At 33.6% G+C, this 19,807-nt stretch overlaps 1 protein-coding gene and 1 pseudogene across 1 annotated transcript; one reads left to right on the top strand and one right to left on the bottom strand.

The window, feature by feature from the left end:
- Positions 1-4,268: 4,268 nt before the first annotated feature.
- LOC106110708 lies at positions 4,269-18,007 on the bottom strand (annotated as a pseudogene).
- LOC106110908 (protein DDI1 homolog 2) lies at positions 10,954-13,608 on the top strand. Its single transcript, XM_013292861.1, has one exon. The coding sequence runs from the start codon at positions 11,520-11,522 to the stop codon at positions 12,888-12,890; it is 1,371 nt and encodes a 456-aa protein (XP_013148315.1). The 5' UTR covers positions 10,954-11,519; the 3' UTR covers positions 12,891-13,608.
- Positions 18,008-19,807: the final 1,800 nt, after the last annotated feature.

Genomic DNA, 19,807 nt, shown 5'->3' with positions numbered 1-19,807 from the left:
AAAAAAAAAAATATACCGACGAATTGAATACCTCCTTCTTTTGGGAAGTCGGTCAAAAATCGAGTAGTGTGACCTCCACATAAGCTCATAGGAATCAAAGCGAGACTAATCAGTTGTGTGACAGTTTAGTCAAAAGTGTGCGAGTGTCCTTAGTTTTAGTCACTAAGGAACTCTCACAGTGTAAATTTTAAAGCTTTAATAACCATTGGTGACTACTTAATTATTATAAAATACTACTGACTGTTTCTATAAGTGCTTCCTTGAAAATCTTTTGTCGTACTTTCAGTACATTTAGATGCTTTTAATTTTTTAACACAAGTTTATGAAATGTAGCTAATAAATCTTTGCTAGTCTTAAAAATTGACTAGCTGTTGCTAGCTACTTTTATAAAATATATAGCCTGTGTTACTCACTGCTAACGTAGCTTTGTAATGGTGAAAGAATTTTAGAAATCGGCCCAGTAGTTTTTGAGTTATTTCAATACATACAAAAATACAAATCTGTATAATATTAGTATAGATAAAACTTAATACCATGTTCCGCTTGACGACAAGATATTGTCATAGTATGTATATTACGATCATAGAATAAATAAGACAGATGTTGCCATCAAGATAAATAGTTAATCAAATATAACAATCATTTACTTAATAAATGAAAAAGTAAATATAAAAGGCAGAATTTATCAGTACTGGAAAACCCAACTTAGAGCTTGGTACACTTTCGATTTAAATGGTCCTTGACCCTAGATCCCAGTAAAGATTTAACAGTGGTAGAGCCCGCTTTAACATAAGAGCTTGCTTAAGAAAGGAGTGGATTCAGATATGACGGCTGATAGAGATATATGGAAGAGCAGCACATACTGTGCCGACCCTCCGTAAGGGATAAGGGCAAGTGGATGATGATGAGAGCCCGCTTTAACATCTTTGCACGAATGGGTCGGTTCGCCCGGTGTGATACTTGACCACACAGAAAACAGACGTGAAGTGGAAGCAATTACGCGTTTCGTCTGATATATATGGTGCTGCAGGCCTAAGTTTAGTCCCTTTCCCTTTCCACCCTTTTCTTAAAAGGAAAAGATGGGAAGGAAAATTGAATTTTACGGTGGAGGAGACGCATAGGAAGGAAAAATGTCCTCTTTATGTGCGTCTCCTCCTCCGTCAATTTAAGATAGGTAACGCATCTGCAATTGCGGATGTTTATGGGCAGCGGTCGCTTTCCATTTCGGTGGATTCAGGTAGCCGCTTGCTCGTTTGCTACACTATGATATAAAAAAAGACATGTCCAGAAAAAACTGGTAAAACAGTTCACTTCCTTAAATCTAGTAAATGAATAAGCGCTGCATATATTGAGAATTTAAAAAAAAAAACAAATGTGCCTATGTGTTCTTCCGGACTTTCCCCTATACATATGACAATTTTTATCGACATCCTTTTAGCAGTTTAGGCTACAAACATTGACAAACATCCATCCATCTAAACTTTTACCTACAAAGTTATAAATGCGAATGCTTTTAGATGGATGGATGTTTGGTAGCGTTTGTAGCCTAAACTGCTGAACTAAAGTCAATGAAATTAGGTATAGATGTACAGGTAGTCTGGAGAAACACACAGGCTACTTACTTCTGTTTTTTGATAATTCCCCGCGGACAGAATCGCGGGCGAAAGCTAATCTATAATATTAGCCATGAGTCAGCTGTCATATAAACACTGACGACCGATTGCCAGGAACATGTTTACTGAACAACAAACTCTCTTGCACGGACAATGACGTCATTAATACGTCATTAAACCAACCTATGATATAACAAATGGTAACTATAAAGCTTCCAAAGACATTTGTACAATATATAGAAGTGAACAAAATTTTTATTACCGGTACTATCTATGAAAGGTAATATATCAGTTGCCACTTTTAGTGCCACCTCTGTTCTTGTATTAACATGCAATAAATCATTAAACAAAATTATAATAAGCTCCATCTTTTGTTATAAAATGAAATATAAAAATTTAAATATAATAATGATACCTATTATATTAAATACAATCTTATTAATATTATAAACCGAAAGTTTGGATGGATGGATGTTTGTTAGAGTTTTTAGCTTAAACTGCTGAACGGAACTCAATGAAATCTGGCATAGATGTAGAGGATAGTCTGGAAAAACACATAGGCAACTTACTTTAATTTTCTTAATCCCGCGCGGACGGAATTGCGGGCGAGAACTAGTTATACTGACACGTGGTTTAGAGGATCTATCAATAGACAGCGTTATAGCGAAAAATGTTACAAGAGAAGAGTCAAAAGCCTTCTCTATACATTTTTTGAATCTCTTCGTCCGTTACACACGCTGTCTGATAGAAACTGTAAAAATATTAACCATAGGCTTAACAAGCTTTGTATCTGCGATTTAACGTTGAACTCTGTCTGGTAGACAGTCATTTTCACTTTCCAAAATCAATATTAAATCCTTTTGTAAGGAAACGTTAGCAAATTTATCTCATTTGGATTCGAATCCGAGACCGCTAAAAGTTTCCATAGAAGCGACCTTGCTTTGTGCGAGATCTAATTGGTTATGTCATTTACTCGGGTTATAGTTATTTAATTCAATACTAAACACCGTTGAAAATAACAGTTTTTGAGTATATGCCTATTCTTTGTTCAATTTATATTAATTTAATTAATACTAGCTGTTGCTCGCAACTTAGTGCGCGCGCAATTTAAAAAAAATACTAAAAATATAGCATATGTTACTGGCTGATAATGTAGCTTTTTAATGGTAAAAGAATTTTTGTAATCGGTCCTGTAGTTTTTGAGTTATATACATACAAAAATATGACAGTATAAGGATGTAATGGCAGATTGATAATTATAGGAGACAGAATAAGTATCATTGTAGAGCAAATATAAAAAATATTGTAATTAAATCTAACTAAAGTCGATTGGGCCGCAATTGGGTCAGCGTGGTTTGCTATGGCCTAGTCATCCTAGTTTCTTTTCTTTTTTTTTATAACATAAGGTGGCAAACGAGCAAGCGGCCACTAGAATCCACCAAAATGGCGAGGCGACCGCTGCCCATAGACATCCGCAATTGCAGATGCGTTGCCTACCCTTATACGACGGAGGAGGAGACGCACATAAAAAGGATATTTCCCCTTCCTATGCATCTCCTCCACCGTCAAATCCACTTCCCTTTTCCCAACATCTATAAGAAAAGGATGGTAAAGAGAAAGGGATTTAAATTAGGCCTCCGGCACCACACTCATTAGACGATTACATCATCAATTTTCGTCGCCTATGAACTATAGTATCCAATGCATTGTCCTTTTCGGGAAGACGAGCGTGTGCAATCAAGACTGAATGGACTTATTGTAGGTTTGTTCCGATACAATACAAACATTATATTTATCTTACTAATATTATAAATGCGAAAGTTTAGATGAATGTTTGTTAGAGTTTGTAGCCTAAACGGCTGAACGGATTTCGATGAAATTTGGTATAGATGTAGAGGATAGTCTGGAAGAACACATAGACACTCTTTTGTTTTTTATGCACACGGACGCAGTCGCGGGCGATAGCTAGTATTTACTAATTATAAGGGTATTTGAGTAATTAAAAAACCTAATACTTTAATTAAAATATTCAACATAGTTTTGTCTATCTGTGATGATAATGAACGGCTCGCAACAAAAATCGCAGAGGAAACGCGGACTAGATAATAACGGTCATTCTATGAATGTTGAAATCTTTATCTAATTAAATTTGGAAGTTTTAGCGTATTTCATTGCAGGACAATTAGTAGAAAAACTAGTTCAACAGTGGTAGAGCCCGCTTTAACATCTTCGCACGAATGGGCCGGCTCGCCCGATGCAATATCACGACCAAACAGAAAACAGGCGTAAAGTGGATGTAACTCCGCGTTTCGTTTGATGTGTGGTGCCAGAGGCCTTATCTTAGTCCCTTTACCTTTCCACCCTTTTCTTAAGAGGAATGGATGGGAAGGAAAAGTGAATTAGACGGTGGAAGAGACGCATAAGACGGGGAAATGTCCTCTTTATGTGCGTCTCCTCCTCCGTCAATTAAGGGTAGGCAACGCATCTGCAATTGCGGATGTTTATGGGCCGCAGTCGCTTACCATTTCGGTGAATTCAGGTGGCCGCTTGCTCGTTTACCACCTTGTATTATAAAAAATAATAGTTAGTAAATTGCAAAGCAGTTACGCGATAGTTTATTCTTAAACTCCGGGGGTATATAGACTGACACAAAAATTATAAGAGCTCACTAGCGCCGTCCTGTCAACGACAATACGCGTCACAAAGTATTTATGCCCGGTTCACACTTCGCCAGTACAGTTAGTAACACTTAATTTCTGGACTGGCCAACGCAACTATGCTAGCCAAATGTAAACCCGGAATTATATTACTTTAACTGTCTTGTCATCTTTTTTTCTCGTTTTCGTAATTCCAAATAATCTAAGGAAACGAAAATCTATACCGATTTTGACTTGGGATAACATAGGTTTATTTTTTTTCTGAACTAACAATAGGTCACTGCTAAAAATCGGTTCACTAGCGGCGGAGTTATGCCGTAACACACATGAAAAAAACATACAGACGAATTGAGTACCTCCTTCTTTTGGGAAGTCGGTCAAAAATGTATTGATAATAGTAACTAGATGCTTACCGTCAAATTTTTCATCCGGTATACTCGTCTCTACAGTAGACCTGAACGCATCAAGATGGCTTGTAATATTCCCTTCTTGGGGCACACCACCGTTCCTAAACTTAAACTTCCCGCTGGTCTCATTCGTCAGGAGTGCAGGGAAAAGACCAGGGTCGTAGAGAATCGCCACCTTCTCACCAAGGAAGCTGTCGTTTGCATTTTGTATAATGCCATATCTTTCGTAAAGATCGTTGAATGGTATTTTTTTCGACTTGCATTGCTTTGTTGGCACATTCCAGTACACGTTGAATGGTTTCTGCGACCTCACCGTAGTGACATCTGTCGGCATTTCTACCACATAGTAGTTACTGTAAAGAAAAGATAAATATTATATTAAGTTCTTTATAATGTGAATTTATTTAAAAGGTTTTTAATATTAAGAGCGAGCGCACTTTGACTAAACTATCGCACAACTGTTGTGCGATTGTCGATTGTTTCGCAGCCAATTCAACTGTTTAGTTGCCCAACTAAAAATCATAGGAATCAAAGCGCGACTAAGCAGTTGTGCAATAGTTTAGTCAGAGTAATACGCGCGCTCTAAAATTAGATACCAATATTATATATGCAAAAGTTTAGATGGATGGATGTTTGTTAGAGTTTGTAGCCTAAACTGCAGAACGGATCTCGATGAAATTTGGCATAGACGTTAGGGATAATCTGGAAAAACACATAGGCTACTCATTTTTCATTCTACGCAGACGGAGTGGCGGGCCAAAGCTAGTGTACCATAATCAATGTTAACTGAAGGTCAAACCATATTGAAGCTCTCATGTACCATTTTTCTAATAGCATCAATATATTTCACCTATATCTAATTCTTAACAATTCATAACAATTGCTTCTTTTTAAAAGTTACATCATTTACAATTGCAGTGCAATATCGAATGACCTAAAAATTCAGCATAGATGTGACGATTTAAAAGCCATCCATTTCAATCGTCATCTATTAAAGAACGATCAAGTGACAAGTGACATAACTTTTCGCGCTTCAAATAACGTCACCTTGACAGTGACATATGAGTAGGGCAGCGCGGGGTCAATGAACCAAAACCACTTGATTAGGGTTACCATTTTATTTTGCTTTACCACAATGTATTTGAAAATAAAATACGATTTTTTTATTTATTCATCTCCCGTTATTTCTATCGACAACTTAAACGTAATGTTTAATTTTTAATGGTATGACAATTTTTAAATATTGTGAAATTTTTAATAGTTTCGTATATCGAGGTCATTATTTATCTTGTTTAGATTCATAGACGTAGAACAAATGAAAATTGCTTGTCATTCTAGATTGTTTGTTTTTATTGTTTAATTGTATGAATAGAGTGATAAAAAATATTTAACATAGAATAAAAATTACCGTTCTTATATTTACTCTAGATTTTAGATATAGAACATAAGATTTTATGATACGATAAATTCTTTACAAACATTAAATTTTCTTTACATGTCATGTGTAAATTTATTATATTAGCTTTTGCACGCGTCTCCGTGCGCTTAAAATTAAAAAAGCAAACGCAAGCTTATCTGTTCTTCCAAACTATCTTCTACATATATGCCAAATTTCTTCGAGATCTGAGTAAGTTTAGGCTACAAACTCTAACAAACATCCATCTAAACTATCGAATTTATATTATAGTAAGTAGTAAGTATGACAGTATGAAGTGTGATTTTAAACACGTAAATAAAAATATTCAAGGAATTTTAAAACAGAAGTATGGCAACATTAAGCTTGTGCATAAACAAAACATAACCTATATTAAATATTACGACCAGACCGGTCAGCCGAGAACAATCACCTTTATATTAAACGTTCTTTTGCTTTTGTAACAAACAGGATTGAGGTAAGCATATCTCGACTCGAGAGAATAAAAAATGTACAGTCTCCAAAATCCTCGGTTTTCTTGACAACGAAATTTTGCGATAAAATTCTAAAATAATAATTGATCTTCAAGAATAAGTAAAAATCTTTACCGATATCATTTAAGTAATATTCCTCGAATCTTTATCATACAAAGTTATATCGATTGAAGTTCTAAGAACACACCTATATCATAACGAAACTAGCAATAACATGGTAAATATCACGTTCAATAAAAAAACGATTTTTCAATCAGTAAACCCTTATTTTACAGTATCCTTTTCTAGTACATTTTTGATGAAATAACCTAAAGATTTAAATACGACCATAGATTTCCATCCCTGTTTACTTCGACATATACTTTGTTAGTTTCGCAGATTATGCCTTGGAATATGCACACGCCCTTGTTGAAGGTCAATCGATTGACGGCACATAGCTGGCTTATACATGGATGTACAAAAGGGGAACGAAGGGAACGCGTTGACTTTGGCCTATCTAAATTAAATGTGTTCTTTCAGACTATATTATATATCTGTGACATACATCCAGATCTGTTAAGCAATTTTAGAGATACGTTTTAAAAACATTTACACTTTCGCGTTTAAAATTATGATTATACTCGCTGTCGCCCGCGACTCCGACTAGTTTATGTGTTCTTCCAGATTAACCTCTGCATCATCCCAGTCATCGAGATCCGTTCAGCAGTTTAGGCTACAGACTAACAAACATCCATCTAAACTTTCGCATTTATAATATTGGCATGATTGATTTATTAAGCCACAAGAGCCATATGATTGAAACAAGACACGAATTCAAGTGGAAGTACCTGGAATACATCAGTACTTTTTAAACTTACGCGATTACACGAATCCGGCTCGAAGGACCAATCATCTTTCGGAGAATTTAGGCGATTATTTCTCGTTTATTTACAATCGACAGTTTGCTAACAAGTTACGTTTCTATTGTTTTGTTTTCTTAGTTCCTACTTAGAACTATGTTACTTAATTTATGCATTATTTTTTGTAAAAGATGGACACTATCTTGAATTTTGATTCAGATGCTATAAATTTTATAGTCGTTTTTTTAATAAAATGTTTAGATCAAGGTGTTTAGATATATACAGTATTACCTACAGCCTTTGTGGAGTAATTTTACAAACAAAATGCTTAAAACTTACTTTAGTTGGAAGAAAAATAATCTATATTCTACTTTAAACATTAGCTAAAGAGGTCAGTAAATAAAAAAAAAACATTAAAAATGCCGACAACATTGCAAATAAAAAAGCATTGCATTTATCGACCATTTATCAAAAATAAACAATTCTCAAGTGGCGTGGTTGTGATTGTGGAATGTTTGTACCATTAGGCGCGCGCACACCCTTAACTAAGTTATTGCACAACTGCTTAGTCTAGCTTTAGTTCCTATGAGCTTATATGGAGGTGTGAACACTACTCGACTGTTAGTTGTAAGACTGTTGAATGGACTGCGAAAGAATCGACAATCCCACAGCTGTTGTGCGATAGTTTAGTCAAAGGTGTACGCACTCTCTTAATCGTGTCTACTTTTCAGTTTCGTCATCCATATACAGATGGCGTGCCTCAGCCCAGACAATATTTAAAATAACTTACGGCAAATTACTGAAACGATATTTAAATATGTAACATCTACGACTAAATATAATAAGGCTACGCTTAATTATTAGGCTATTAGATTGTATGCGGCGTTTATGAAGAAGTGCATGACATTCGTTTCACTATTCTTCCGTTACTGTTAAAACAGAAATTATGAAATAAAATAATGTAATAGTTATGGTCCTTCGAGCTGTATCGGATCTAGCCTTACACGGGAGTTCAAATTTTTTTAATAGCCATTGTCATCGTGAGCAGATGATCTAGACCAGGTCTAGGGGCAACATTAATTTGGTATTACTATACATTTTTCGATTCCTTGGAATACCCCGCTCCCAGCCGCAAAGATAGCTTACAAGTTCCTTATGAAGACTGCGTAATAATTTGTTTACACAAGATAATAAAACTTCCGACGAAGCCAGGACAGTAATATAGGTCACAAATATTGACGGTGAAATTATGGTATATTTATATTTACACTATTTATGTACCATCCGTATTTTATCGTTTTTAAACTAATCTCGCTAGATTTCCACACAAGTTTCGATGGGGAAATTGTGCAATACTTTATTCCACTAGTAATCTATGACTTAACTCATAATTTTATAACTGAATGTCTATTTAATCTGTACTGCCAGCTATCGCATTTGATTTGGCACGTCTACAACAAGAGTACTCTTTCGCGCCACGTGCCAACTCTGGATATTGCAGTAATTAGGTCATACTGGCCACAAAGACAGCTTAGAATGGCTTAGATCTGGATTATCTGTGGAATTGAAAGGCGGGATTTCTCTGCTATCGATTTAATGAAAATATTAATTAAAAGCTGAGCTTCTCTTTGATGCGAGCTTACCGCAATACTTTGATCGATTAAAATAAGTTTTATAAGCGTTTTAATATTAGTAAGTCTTTGTACCAAGTGCAATATGTTAATATATCTCGCTTTCCTGGGCTCGTATTGCGAAGTTTGAATTTGACTTGTTCGTGTTTATCGCGAAATCTAACTCAACGTGGACCAAATAATGAGTGTATTTTCAGTTCGTTTTTAAGTCTTTCGCTTCAGCTCTCTACCCATAAATCAGACGCCTAATCAAAATGAACATGTATGGCGGTGTATTTCACCAAAGTTTTAAAAACAACTGTAGTCTTTGTGGTATATATATCCCATTTCATATGTAAATTAACCTTTGTTGACATAGTATTTGATTCCAGAACATTCTATACATATCTACAATAGACAAGCACTAAACAGAGAAGGTTGTAATGGTATTGATTCCTGGCTGATTCTCCTTGAATATCTGGGCCGTACATTATCTGGGTCAGGGCTAGGCAAACACTAGTAACCTGAATAATGTCACAGGAAAACATGTCTGTGTTTGCCTAGAGAGGATAGATCGAAACAGCCATCTTTTATTCACTAGTAATGTTTTTATTTACTAATATTGTAAAGATAAAATTGGAACTAAAGGGTGTTAATAGGGAAGGGAGTGGGGGCAACTGAACCCACCCCATCCCTAGATGGATATAATTGCTTTGGCAATTTAAAGATTTCTTTTACTCATAGATTTGAAGATTTATTTATAAAGCTGCTACAAAATTTTGTTTTAACAAAATAGTGGTCACACTAAGGTTAGGCCCGTCTTGTAGGAGCGGGGTTCTTGTCTTAGTGCTTGTTATTTAGGACACATGATAATATATGTCTAAAGTAGTTAACAATAACAAAGTTGTATGTGAATTCAAATGTGACTATGTATGTGTGTGGGTTGTTTTGTCATGCAAAATTAATAATCAATCTAAAAAACTACAAATAAATTATTGGAAGATTCAATTGGATATGACAGGTGAATTCAATACATTGATTAATTTAATTCATTAAGAAAATTCACAAATTATAGTTAGGCCCAATTGATAGGTCACATTTTAAATTTCATCAAAATCCAACAACATAACGGAATAAGAGTTCTTTAGTTTTACTAGTTTCTAACTTCTAGCAAACAGAAGTTAAGTTAAATTACTTCTATATTGTTTTTTTAATTCTAGAACTGCTCAATTGTATACTAATTGAAGATGTCCCATGTATGGAATTATTAGTATTGCTACATGAAAGACTTTCTTAATCTAAATGTTTTCAATAAACAATTCAGACACTAACCGGAATTTGAATTGTAAATCTTAAACATTTAATCTATTACTCAGTGTACTATAACTACAAAATAAAAAAATGAAATATAAATAAATAATAAAGCAAACAATCAACTTGTTTTTTCTAAGGGATTTTCTAACCTAAAATATCAATACAAAGTACCTTCATCTAATATTAGATATTTCAGAGTAAACTAGTAAAGCCCACTAACTAAATACCTTTGTGCCTAAACATAAAAAAGTTTTCTTTTTTCAACCAAAACTTTTTATGATTTTGCATGCGAAATTAATTTCTTGCATTTCGTTTGACATTTGACAGCTAGATTACAGATTAAAAAGTAACATTTCATTAGAACAATAGATTTGAAAACTTCATTAATGCTTTAACACTACAATATGTCCAATTTACCTCGTAAATAGGTCTAAAATAATTATCTTATCAAACCATTCAGGTGGATTTATAGTCTAAGAATTAACAATAAAGTGATTTTCGTGCTTTGACTTTCAAACTCAATCGTGTATTGTATTCTTCTTACCTTTTTATTCTTATTACCTTTGCCTTTGACTTCAATCGGTCTAATTAAAAAAAATACTAACCTTAAAAACTTAAGACTCAAATCCAAATTAAGCTTTACGAATTAATTTTATAGCTTGAATTAGCATTTAGCACAACAGCATTTTAATCGTTGCATCTTGTTTGAATAGCTAACAAAGCAAAAGAAACCTTATGATGCTGGACTGGAATAAAATTTTAATTTAAGTGACCAATAAAGGTTTGCTGCCTAGGAACTTTCACAATTAAGTATTGATTGACGCGATAAATCATATTATATTGATTTATTTAGCAATATATTCATATAAAGTTAATATTATTATAAAGAAAGTAGTTATTTATACAAGTAGGACAGCAAGCTACTAATTAATAATCGAAAGTAATTACCTATGTATTTGAAAGTCTAGAAAGCAGCGAATTATCGAAAAACTACTGTAGTGAAGTTAGCAACTTGTGAGTGAATATACAGAGTTGCGATCGCGTTATCACTGACAAGTATTGATATAAATCGTGCGCGTTTAATAAAATGTTTTGTCCAATCATTGCTCAAATATAAATTTCACAAAGAGTGCAGTGTCCATTTGTAAAAGTGCTGAATAACAATATTACAATGAAAGTTACCATTACCACTGTGAATGATGAGATTTTCGTCATCGATGTCGCTGAAGATTTGGAATTGGAGAATTTTAAAGCGTTATGTGAAATTGAATCTGGCATTCAAGCGAAAGATATTATAATAACTCACAATGGAAAACCGTTGATAGGTGATAAAAAATCTTTAAAAGATCACGGAGTTAATGATGGAGATGTTATCATTTTACTTCCTTTATCTCGATCCCCTTCTAACATGACGGTAAATGATAACCAAGGTCTGGGAAATCTTGACTTTAGCAACATACAAGTACCTCTTGGCGCCGCGAGTACTTCAATGGGTACCGGCAGCGTTCCCGCGGAAGAAGACCCTCGACTTATCAGGGAGATGTTCCTCGCAAACCCTGATCAATTAGCGCTCCTCAAACAAAACAATCCACGTCTCGCAGATGCGTTACTTAGTGGAAATCTAGAGACATTTACTTCAATTCTACAAGAACAAATAAAAGCAAGATCACAGCGTCAACAGCAACGGATAAGAATGATGAATGCAGATCCATTTGACACAGAGGCTCAAAGAATGATAGCAGAGGAGATACGCCAGAAGAATATAGAAGCTAACATGGAAGCAGCTATGGAATATAACCCTGAGATCTTTGGTACAGTTGTAATGCTGTACATCAATTGCCATGTTAACGGGTTTCCAGTAAAAGCATTTATTGATTCAGGTGCCCAGACTACTATTATGTCTGCAGCTTGTGCGGAGAGATGTAACATAATGAGACTGGTTGATACAAGATGGGCGGGCATTGCTAAGGGTGTTGGTGTACAAAAAATTATTGGAAGGATCCATATGGTGCAAATGAGGATCGAGAAAGATTTTCTAACATCATCCTTCTCTGTGCTGGAACAACAACCGATGGACATGCTTCTCGGTTTAGATATGTTAAAAAGACATCAGTGTATAATAGATTTGAAACGGAATGTTTTACACATTGGTACAACTGGGACAGAGACACCATTTTTACCTGAATCAGAGTTACCGGATTGTGCTAGATTATCAAGCAATTCTGATGATGAAATGGTTAATCAGTCATTGCAAGAAAGTAAAAAAGAAAATGCAAGCCATAATGTAAATCAAGCTATAGGGACGAGTAATCAATCTAATCAGGTTTCTGGTCCTCTAAATTCTAGCGGGCAACCTAACTTAAGGATTCTTGGAGATCCAAGTTTGACAGTCTTACCAACAGATCCTTTCAGTGAAACTGAAGTCGAGGAGATCATTGGTCTTGGGTTCACAAGAGAACAGGCTATTATTGAACTAAGGAGATTTAATGGGGATAAAACACAAGCTACAGTCGCTCTGTTTGCTAAATCACTTAAATTCTAAGATATGTATGGACTTGTATGTAACACTTAATGTATGTGGAATTGGTGGATGGTTTATGTATGTAATTTATGTTTTTAAAACATTTTAACATGATTCCGAGAACATATCAGGATTTCTGAAAAGATTTTAAGTCAAACATTAATCAGATATTGATATAATACAATTAATTAAAAAAATTAGGGCATTTTTATAAAATATTAGTAATGTACAGTAGAACCTTGATAACTCAGACCTCGGTAACTTAAAAATCTCTATAACTTCAAAAAATAATATGTTCCCTTCCCATCAGAGCCCAAAATCTCTACAACATAGACCCTTGATAACTTAAAATATTTTGTGCTTTCCTTGGACTTTAACTTATTGAGGTTCTACCATACATGAAAGTAAGAAATAATCATCATTAAATAGATTCTTATTGGAACTAGATATTAGGGTTGTAAACATACCTTTCATTACTACAAGCGCTTGTCAGTAGAACTAATATGGCTTTTTTAAACCTACTTCCCACAAGGAGGTTATCAATTTTATCAAGTTTTTTTCTTAGTATTCAGCTAGTAATATAATATGGTATAATACCTTTAATGGAACTGAATCGTTACAGTTTAATTTACTATTAAATTGTAAAACTATTTATAAGTAACTAGTAATATCTAAGTATTGTATCTGTTTATTAAAAATCTTGGATAATCCTGAAAATAAATATATGACTGAATAAAGATTTCTTTTATTATAAAACATACAAAATGAAAAAAAAAATTGATCATCTTTATCCCATCTCCACCTTTTCTATGAGGATGGGAAGCTGAATTTGGCAGAGTACATGCAAGGGAATGACAAAATAACCTTTTCTGTACATCTCTGTCGATAGGAAAGCAACGCAATTGTAAATGCCAATGCAAGGCAGCGATCGCTTTCCTAGTTTTTGGGGAATTCAGGCTCGTTTGCAAACTTTTAATATAAAAAGACCCCAAATTTCGTCACGCAATTTTGAGCTAAACTATTTAACTGCGTCGTAATGTTTGACTCTAAAAATCAAACAAAAAAACAGGACCCACCTGCAAGCACTACCTTTCAGATAAAAAAAGAATTATCAAAATAACTAACTGACATGTATGTTTTCTTAAGACAATAAGAATATGTTTGTGTTCAAATGTTTCGACAGAGAAAATCCGCGGTAAATAAACTTTACTCTCTTCAGACGTGGTTTATTTTATCAGAGATTCTGCTCTGTCCGTGTTTGTGCAGCTTGAAGTATGATTCATGTAAATACAAACGGACAAAGGGTTGTTTTAATTAGTAATGTGCAAGTATTATGTGTAAATCTGATTAGTTCAGATTTGTTGCAATCGAAAGTCATTGGTCTTAATTTTACAAATATTATAAATACGAAGTTATGGATAGATTAGCTTTCGCCTGCGTTTACGTCTGCGATGTATTAACAAAAGTGAGCATATGTGTTCCTTCAGACTGTCCTCTACATTTGTACCTAATTTCACCCAAATCCATGCCACAAACCCTAACAAACATCCATCCATCCATCCATCTGATGGATGGATGTTTGTTAGAGTTTTTTAGAGAGTAAACTAGTAAATGGATCCCGATGATCATAGATGTAGAGCACAGTCTGAAAGAACATAGACAACTCACTTTTTTTAATCAACGAGAACGGAGTCGCGTTTGAAATTAGTCGACAGTAATTATTTCATAGTTACATATTAATTGTATATTTTAAATTGTACTTATTTGTGGATTCTTGAAGCATTAGATTAGTTATGAATTCAATTATATTTTATTGACGGTCGTAACCACAATGACGTAAACAATGAGATTAAATTCAACAAAACAAGTATCAAAATTATTCCGTTACACTACGTCGGAAGACGTCACAGTTTATACTTTTTTTTGTAATTTTTGAAAGAGAACGAACAAAGATGAGCCAATACTCTCATTTGGTAAAAGTTACCTTAGAGTAAATAAATCATAACAACCGTTTAAATTGAATTTGGACGTTTGCCAAAAAACACTGGCTAATTTGGCAAAAGGTATAGTACGATGAACCTTTTTACATCGTTTTTGTGACATCATTGCTCTCAGAGACTCAGATAATTAGGTAAAAAATTGGTAAGCACTAGTAACAATCAATTTGCTCTATTCTAATGTAACCTGTAACAGCCATACATACTATGTATATAAAAAAAAAACCGGGAACTCTCCTATTTTGTCAGCTAGCGCATTCGAACCTGCGTTAAACTCTCATGCAGTTACCACTCATCTTAAATGTTACTTTGAGTATAGGATGTTTTCCTTCACCGTTAGAACTTTATAAGGTTGTTGGGAAGAGAACTAAAATGTATATAAAACGTTTTTTTTCTTTGATTAGTTTCGGTTGCTAACAATTCTTACACCTAAAGAAATATACTAAATGCAATTTTTATGTGTCAATAAGTTAACACATTGTGAGTTTTTTTGCGACATTACACCTAGGTTTTGTAATAAACGCAGTACTGTGCACAATACTCGCTTATGATTTGTAGAGAAACTTAAGCACGCTACAGACGCTCAGTTCGAGTTTAACTGAACAGCCTAACTGTTCAGTTAATCGTTCAACGGCTTAGTCTCTCTTTGATTCCTATGAGGTTATGGAAGTGTGTACGCTACTTGATTTTTAGTTGTGCTAAATAGTTAAATTGGCTGCGAAACAATCGACAATCGCACAACAGTTGTACGATAGTTTATTCAGAGGTGTGCGTCTTTTTGTCTACTTAATTTTTTAACAGTGTTTAAACTTAAGTTTTTAACAGTGCGAGTATTCAGTGGTAACTGGCAACAATAAGTGTATAATGGGCTTGATAGCAATAATTAAAATATAATGAACAAGGAAAAATATATTTCTGCAATACAAGTAACCAAGTTTTCCTACACGAATGGAGTAGTTCCTATAAAAGATTATTTATTTAATTCGTTAAATTCCAAATTCCATTGATCTAATCTTTGTCAGATATATTGCTTCAAAGTGTTGTTTCGTTTCAGTATTCGGCTGTTAGTGGTTTAAGGCGCGGTTGTACTAAATTGCGCATCTTAGGCATCTTGGAACAGGATTTCTACAAAGAATTGATTCGTGATATTTTAGTGTAACTTCAGTTTTTTAACTAAATTCTCGTGGAAAAAATCAATTGGACGAACGTTTCTATATCGAGAAGTTTTTATTTGAAAATGGGCCTAGTTATATAAGAAAATATTAACAATATACTAATCCAGGATAGGTTTTGTTTTATTATAAGGTTGCAAACGAGCAAGGGGACACCTGAAGCCGCCAAAATGGCGAAGCGACGGCTGCTAGACATTCGCAATTGCAAATGCGTTGCCTACCCTCATCCGACCGAGGAGAAGATGCACTTAGAAAGGATATTTCCTCTTCCTATGCATCTCCTCCTCCGTCAAATCCACTTCCCATTCCCGTCCTCTCCTTATAAGAAAAGGGTGGTAAAGAGAAAGGGACTTAAATTAGGCCTCCGGCACCACACTCATTAGACTGTAAACGGAATTGCTCCCACATTACGCCTGTCTTTAGTGTGGTTTGATAAAATATAAATGAAAGAGACAAGTTAAATGTATGTAGCAACAATACGAGGTTCATATTGTACAGTTTAAGTTATAAATTACGGTAGATTTCGTGCAATAAATCCAACCCGAACTCTCAAGTTAACTGAGCTACATGTGAATACCAAAGAAGCACGTAGATGACTGAATGCATAATTCTTGGATTCCCCTTCTAAATATAGTCGACCGACTTTCTCCAAACAATAGTTTTATTCTGAATTTCTTTATATTTTATATGAATGTGATATTAATCGATCTTTTATATGAGGATGAATTAATAATGTAATCGATTGTTAAATAATTTTATAGTTTAAATGGTCAGATATTTATTGTACTAATATTATAAATGCGAAAGTTTATTTGGATGGATGTTTGTTAGAGTTTGTAGCCGAAACGGCTGATTTCGATAATATTTGGTACAAATGTAGAGGATTATCTGTAAGAACACATAGGCTACATACTTTTGTTTGTTTTTTTTAATTCCACGCGGATGGAGTATCGGGCGAAAGCTAGTATGGTTATAAATGTGAAAGTTTGGTTGGATATTTTTTATAGTTTAAAGCCTAAACTGCTGAACGGATCTCGATGAAATACACATTTTTTAAAAGCCTGAAAGTACACGTTTTTTATTAAATTAGGCATGGACGGAGTCACGGACGAAAGCTAGTAAATAATAAATATAAATAAAAATACTACATATATTTTGGAGCTTTAAATCCGATAATAGTCAATCGTAAACGCTTTTACATTATAGTTTTTAAATAAAAAAAAATACTTAATTATTTCGAATGTCGTCTGCGTGGAATAAAAAAAGTTCTAGTTGGAATAACATCGTTATTCGTTACATACAAATATATTAATCTTTCCCCTTCATAATATTAGTATAGATTTTATTTATAAAAAGATTTCAGTACGAAATCCTGGACAGTGCGTTACATTTTTCTCACAAACATAATTGAACGTAAAGTTAAAGTTTTAAGTCAGTTACATTATCGGTACTTAATTTTTTTGCAAACTTGACACATAATTTTTCGCTAATCTAACAAAAAATTGTCATAGAAACACAAGAAACATACGCGTTATGTCAAGGTAATCTCACATTCAAAATTATAACACAAAAAAATAACACGTACACGATATGACAAGTTTTTGTCAACCGTTGCATTATTATAGTTCAATGTTTGTAAACATTGAACGCACAATTAACGCAACAGAAAACAACAATAAACATCTTATTATTTAATCCTTCAAATTAGACTAACAAGGATATTATTAGAAAATTGATTTGTACTAAAGTTTATTTAAAAAAAATAAAACAATACCTCACATCGTCACACTTGACAGATAAATATCCCGCCAAAATGATGAACACGTAAAACAACATCGCTCAACACGTCACAGATTAAAAAATGCCTATTATTTTTTTTTAATTCAAAAACACCAAAAAGTTTTTATTTCTAATCGTAATCCGTTTACATGTTCGTAATAATAACGTGCGTTCTGAGAGCGCGCGCAAACGCGACTACACGTTTAGTGGTCTTTGACAGATGTTAAATAGTTGGAATATATTCTGCAGCGTATAGCCTGAGAGCTTCACAAAGGTACAAGTTTACTGGAACCTTACGCGTCTAGAATAATTGCTTATGCTAATTTTCGTTTATTAATAATGTTTAGTTTACTCTAACCTTGAGAAGCTGAGTAGAACCTTCGTAACTGTGAAGGAAAAAAAACATTATAAGACAAATATTGAGATTCTTAATATATTATGTAAGAATGTCATTGCTATGATATACAAACAATTTTACATAAATCTTAATTTGTCAGTAAATTTATTTTGTTATGTTAAAAATTATAAAATTAAGGGCCTGTCCCACCATTGGCTGATAGAGGCTCAGATAGCTTAAAATGACGTCACTGTCAGATAAGTTAATAAAATCCGATATTTCCATAACATATTTTACACGTTGGAATGTTATAAGACAATTTACAATTTGATGGGCCAGGCCCTTAATGATTTAAAATACAATTACCTAATTTACGTTTACATTTAACTATTTACGTTTTATAATTCACTTTTTAACCATTTCCTTTGTCATTTTCTGTAATAATATTGTTACTTTACTGATTTACTTCAAGATTCTCGTAATTGTAACTTTAAAAAAACCTGACATAAAATTCCAGGAATCGAACATGCTCTGCGTATTGTCTACCGCGTATTTATTACATATGCGAATACCATAATAAACATACGTGATCTGTTTATTCAGATTTGTTTTGTAATATTTGATACCTCAGAAGTATCGAATATCCGACATTTTGATTTAATTTACTTTATTAATATTAATGGAAAATTTTGTTATTGACACATTTATTTTAAACCCTTTAAAAACATATATTTAGAATATTTAACACCAGTGTAATTGATGGTATGAAGGAAATAACCTAGCTCCTAGACTATATTGCAAGGCTGCACTAATTGTCTAACGCAGCAGACACCTAGGAACCCTTTCGTTCCGCAAAGTCTACATTACAATACAACCTTATTACTCACTCGTGAGTAATCGCTTGATCAGTCAAGTACTGTTTAATTCAGAAACTTGTGATTTTATAAAAAAACTGTGTCAAGTTAAGTCATTAATAGCTAATCACATATAAGGCCATAAAATAAATAAAATAAAAACAAAACATGACAGACATTTCTTTTTTAAATAAAACTGGCCATCAATTTTTCCTCTTTAACTCTTTGAAACAATATTTTAATTACCAAGCCATTACTATTAATTAATTTTAGAATATTAATTAAATTGATTTTCCTATTTATAGTCTGTACGAAAGTTTAGGAATATATATGCGTTTTATGATTGTTTTAATTAAATCTGTCTTACTAAAATGACTATTGCCTCTTATTATAAAAGAAACGAATTATATTTAATGCCCGCTGTTACAAGGTCACGTTGTTGGGTTTTGATGTAGTGTCAAATGCAATATTTGAGGCATTTTTATTTCTGTATACAGTAATATTTGTATTTATCCGGATCCGTATACGTCATAAATTAATAGCGATTGCGGAAAATGGTAACCGAGAGGATTATGGATATGATCGATATTGTGATAATGACAGTTGTAATCGATTTTGACGTTTGCGGAACAATGTCTTGTAGAGTTTTTTTTTTTTAATTTGAACTAAACGGGAACAAAGTACAAGTGTTCTGCCATCAGTGTTGAAATTTTCTTGTGTTTACTTTATTGATCTTGTATTATTTGTTTGTTTCATAAAAGTTTTTGTTTAAAAAGGAGTGGATTCAGATATTACGACT

The sequence above is a fragment of the Papilio polytes genome, unplaced genomic scaffold (genome assembly GCF_000836215.1).
Source record: "Papilio polytes unplaced genomic scaffold, Ppol_1.0 DF824393.1, whole genome shotgun sequence".
In the NCBI taxonomy this organism is placed as follows: Eukaryota; Metazoa; Arthropoda; class Insecta; order Lepidoptera; family Papilionidae; genus Papilio; species Papilio polytes.
This window is presented reverse-complemented; position numbering and strand designations above follow the sequence as displayed.